General features: G+C 37.3%; 1 protein-coding gene across 1 annotated transcript; it reads right to left on the bottom strand.

The window, feature by feature from the left end:
- Positions 1 to 443: 443 nt before the first annotated feature.
- On the bottom strand, positions 444 to 4,037 carry LOC307138285 (interferon-inducible GTPase 5-like). Its single transcript, XM_079836506.1, has 2 exons — positions 3,753 to 4,037; positions 444 to 3,099 (listed from the first exon to the last, which is right to left on the bottom strand). Exon 2 carries the CDS (start codon positions 2,926 to 2,928, stop codon positions 1,078 to 1,080), a length of 1,851 nt encoding a protein of 616 aa, XP_079692632.1. The 5' UTR covers positions 2,929 to 3,099; positions 3,753 to 4,037; the 3' UTR covers positions 444 to 1,077.
- Positions 4,038 to 4,410: the final 373 nt, after the last annotated feature.

Raw genomic sequence — 4,410 nt, 5'->3', positions numbered from 1 at the left:
AAGGACGCTGTCAGCTGGATGCAAGAGATGTGGGGAGCACAAGAAAAAATGCCCACCTCCGAATTCACGTGGAAAGGGTGATTGGAACCGTCCGTAACAAGTACACTATTTTGTCAGATAAAGTAACGATTCACATGGTGTTGCCAAGCAAGGACGAAGACATGACATTCCTCTATAAGATTGTGTCTGTATGTTGTGCTCTGACAAACATGAGCCCTAGCGTTGTGCTGAAATAAATGTGCATTAAATACAGCCATAAGTGTCTGTTGCATCCATACCCACAATCTTCACAATAAATATACTTAAATCAGTATAATGTGCAAAAGCAAGAAGTGTCACACAATCGCAATAACCGTATGATGTGCAAAAGCAAGAAGTGTCACACAATCGCAATAACCGTATGATGTGCAAAAGCAAGAAGTGTCACACAATCAGATATTTTTCAGTGTTTATTTGCAAGTAGTGCAACCTGAGAACACAGAACGGTGCAGAATGCTTCAAGGTAAAAGGTTAACGTTACATAGGCTTCATGATCTGCAGCTCCTGAACCCATCCATTTGTGAACTGCAAATTTCATATGAATCCAAACCGTTAATAGTTCCAATTTTGTGTTCGCTGTGTTTACACCGGCAGACGCTGCGCAAACCACTTCCGGCGGAAATGAAATGCATTTGTGTAGAGTAATGGCGCCGCCCACGATTTGGCGCGTTAACTTGTGTATAGGACGAGGGGCAACAAGAAATCGAGCACATAAGGAAAAAGTATACACAGAGGGAGAGAAAACAAAACAGGCACCAATGCATCTCACACATTTTCACAGAGTTATACAAAAAACAAAACAATTAAACAATACATCCTGGTATGTAACAATTTCTAGATATATAAGTGCACTCTATGTATCACATCCTTGAATGCTTTACTTTTTGTCCTTGGTCTTGATAGGTTTAAAGTCCAAGTAAAATGTAGTTTTAAAAATGTATATAAGTGTTTTAAAAAAGAGTTATGAGTGATTTTTATTAATGGGCTTGACCAAAATGACCAATGACCACAGCAGTTTCATGACCTTTTGGTTGTGATCTAATAGACATCAGTCAGACCTGCAGCTTTCAGCACTTCTCTGGCTGTATCAGCAAGATCTTGAAGTCCTGCGCGCAGAAGGTTCAGTGTTGCAGAGTAAGACATTTTTGCTGTTCTTTTACTCCCTACAACAGGAACCATACTCCATGCGAATTTAACAGCTGAGTCCTTACTTGTCAGTGCTGACAGCTCTTTATTACTGAGTTTCTTTTGCCCAATAGCGACCACTAGAGGTGAACTTCTTACAGATTTCAGGGATGGATTGTTGACCCTCACCGACAACTTATCTATTGATTCATCATCCAAACCGAATGCATAGTAGCACTTGGTGAAGAAAGCCAGCATAATGGCAGCATCACAAGCAATGGAAAGACCAGGCACGGGAGCCACAGCAATGGAACCGGACGCAACGGCTGCTGAGCAGGTTTTCTTCATAAATGTTTCGATTTTTTTCTCCAGAATCTTGGAGGAGTATATTGGCAAGGACAAAACCAAAGCATCTCTCTTGTGATCAGGTAGCTGCTTCTCTAATGTGTTGACGAGGGTCTGAAAATCATATTTGTGCAATTCAAAGGAGGAAATCATGAAAACATGTGGGTTATCCTTAAGGTTTCTATGGCAGTCCTCACGAATTTGAGAGAGCACTTTCTGCTCATCAAAGTCTTTCCTTTGAGATTCTGCTTGAATGTCATTGTCAATCTTCGAGCGGAGGAAGTAAAACAGCTTCTTCCTCTCTTTAATTGCTTCAGCCAGCATGATGTCATTTTCTTTGAATCTTTCTGAGGAGATGATGATGAAGAAGTCAAAGGTCTCAAGTTTGACCTCTTTTAGATATTTTTTGGCTTTGAATTTGGGACTTCCAATACCTGGCAGATCCCAGAATTTTATATTGGGCATTGTAGGATGTGTGTACATCGTTGGTATCATTGTCGTCTCAATCACTCCTGTGGGAGCTGCATTGACATCATCAGGTTGAAGACCTCTCATTGCATTGATAAAGCTGGATTTTCCTGCTCCGGTTGATCCTGTAACAGCAATATGAAGTGTGATGTTGTCCAGATGCTTGAGTTGCTCTTTCACTTGTTCTGTTTCATGAATGTATTCAGCAGAACTAGTGATTATATCATCAGGCACTTCATATAAATGCTCAATTTCTTGCTTGTCAGGTGTTGTTTTTATACTTTCTCTATTCTCAGTGCTTTCTGGTTTTAAACACGGATCTTCTTTTGCTTTGCACTGAGACACATTATCTGTGTCATCTTGTGAGATCTTGGCTTCTGGACACACTGCTCCAATGAGCAGTTCTTGCTTCTGTATCTTCTTTACCTCTTCATTTTGCTCTTTAGCTTCCACTTTGTTCAGTGGTTCACTGGGATTAGTCTTACTAGGTTTTTGTGTCAAAATTACTTTTTCCATTATAGCATCATGCTGGTCTTGTAAATGGCATTTTTCAACACCTTCAGGCTGTTTTGTTTTGTGAATGTCTGTAGCTTTTCTACACACTTCTCTAGTCATAGATTCCTCATCTGTCATCTGAGCTGGAATGTTTAAAATTTGTTCTATTTGTTCCTCTTTATTACCAGCCTTCACATGTTGTTTTTCTGTGGTCACTTCACATGGATCTCTAGTCTTGGTTTGCTTATTTTGCTCCTCAAGACATTTTTCCTTCTGTATCACTTCAGCTTCTGATTTATCTACAGTTGTTTCATTTGCTATATTTGTCACATTTTTCTCTGCTTGCTTTTCTTTATCATTCTCCATTTTTTCACTCAGCCTTTCTCTTTCCTTCACACCATTAGGTTTTGATTCAACAATGTCCTTTACTGAACAAGTACTTTCTTGTTGTTCCATAGTTTTACTGATTTTACGATTCCCAGTGACTGTTTCTTTGTTTTTCTCTCAACACAATGTCCTTGTGAAAGGATTCAGTAAGCCCATCAGCTACTGCTATCTGATCAGGATTTGTGTTGATTTTGAAGAAAATGGTCTATTAAGACATTGACTTCATCTGACATGATGAGTCTGAAAAAGAAAAGGAACTGTAAATATCAGCAAACATTCATGTTTTTTTCTGCCATAAAGGCAGAGTTTGTAGTGAAACGTGTTTGGAACAACTTGATGGTGAGTAAATGATGACATTTTTGGTTGAACTATCCCTTTAAGTTACATTTATTTCACTGAGTATTTTATTTAACTGTTGCACTGACATCTAGTGGAGTAGATGCAGTATCATACAAAAGACAAAAAATGCAGTTGCAGAAGCCGATGGTAATTTTTAGTCAGCCATTATTTATTCCACGCTAATGTGTCGAATGGCAGGGGGTTACCGAGATGGAAGTGAGTAGCCTATTATTTGGCTGATCTGAATTGTTTCCCTCCCAAAGCAACCTACTATTCCATAAAACTTTTATATTTGCATCTACATCATTTTACATGTTTAAAAATGTATATTTTCAGACATAAAACATAATTAAATTACACCCCATCATCTGTACAATAAAACAGCATTACAATAAATAAAACATCATGTTGTTCCTTCACACCAACAGTCTCTGTAGTGTTTTGCTTATCTTTAATTATTCAGAATTGCTAACTAATATTGTTTTATATGCGATTGAAACAAACAAAAAGCAGTACATTTTTCTATATTTGCATTTATAATAAGATGAACTCACCTTATCTGTGCAGAGATGGTTATAATTTCGGTATCTCTGCATGTCTTAAAGTGATGTGAGCTGTTTATGAAAAAGTAGCCAGTAAGGTGTGGGTTTAGGGTGTGGTTCAGAAAACATCTGAGAACTGAAACCTAGAATCAACCTACTTGATTAAATAAAGTGGCATTCTTTCGATTGGCCCAGAAAATAAGAATTAGCAAAATAATTAAGTTTAATAAAACTAAACTAAAACTAAATTTGGACAAAAAAGTGTTGGTGAATGCACTTTCAAAAGAACTCCTGTATGAGTTTGTCTATTTTAAAATATATGTGAACCATAATTAAATAAACCTATTTCCTTTCCATGCTATCTTACATCTGTTTTTCATTTTTCAAAATAATCTACATTTAGTCTCTCTGGTGTTTCTAACTAAAACATATAACAATTCCAAACATGCACATTTCCATAGGAATGCTGTTTAGCGGGAAGTGTTTTACAGGAAACAGATCATAAAGTTGTGAAGCTTGTTACGGAGAATGGCAAGTCACATGCATAAATGAACATGTTGCTTGTAAATAAAATGTCAATTTTTACTTAAAACCACAAAAAATTCTCATTCTGGCAGAACACATAAATTATGAATACTTACGGCTCTGTCAGCCATGCATGCTTTTTATA

Source organism: Gobio gobio, assembly GCF_949357685.1.
Source record: "Gobio gobio genome assembly, chromosome: 15".
NCBI classification, from domain to species: domain Eukaryota; kingdom Metazoa; phylum Chordata; class Actinopteri; order Cypriniformes; family Gobionidae; genus Gobio; species Gobio gobio.
The sequence above is the reverse complement of the archived record's forward strand: the minus strand, read 5'-3'. Positions and strand labels throughout refer to the sequence as shown.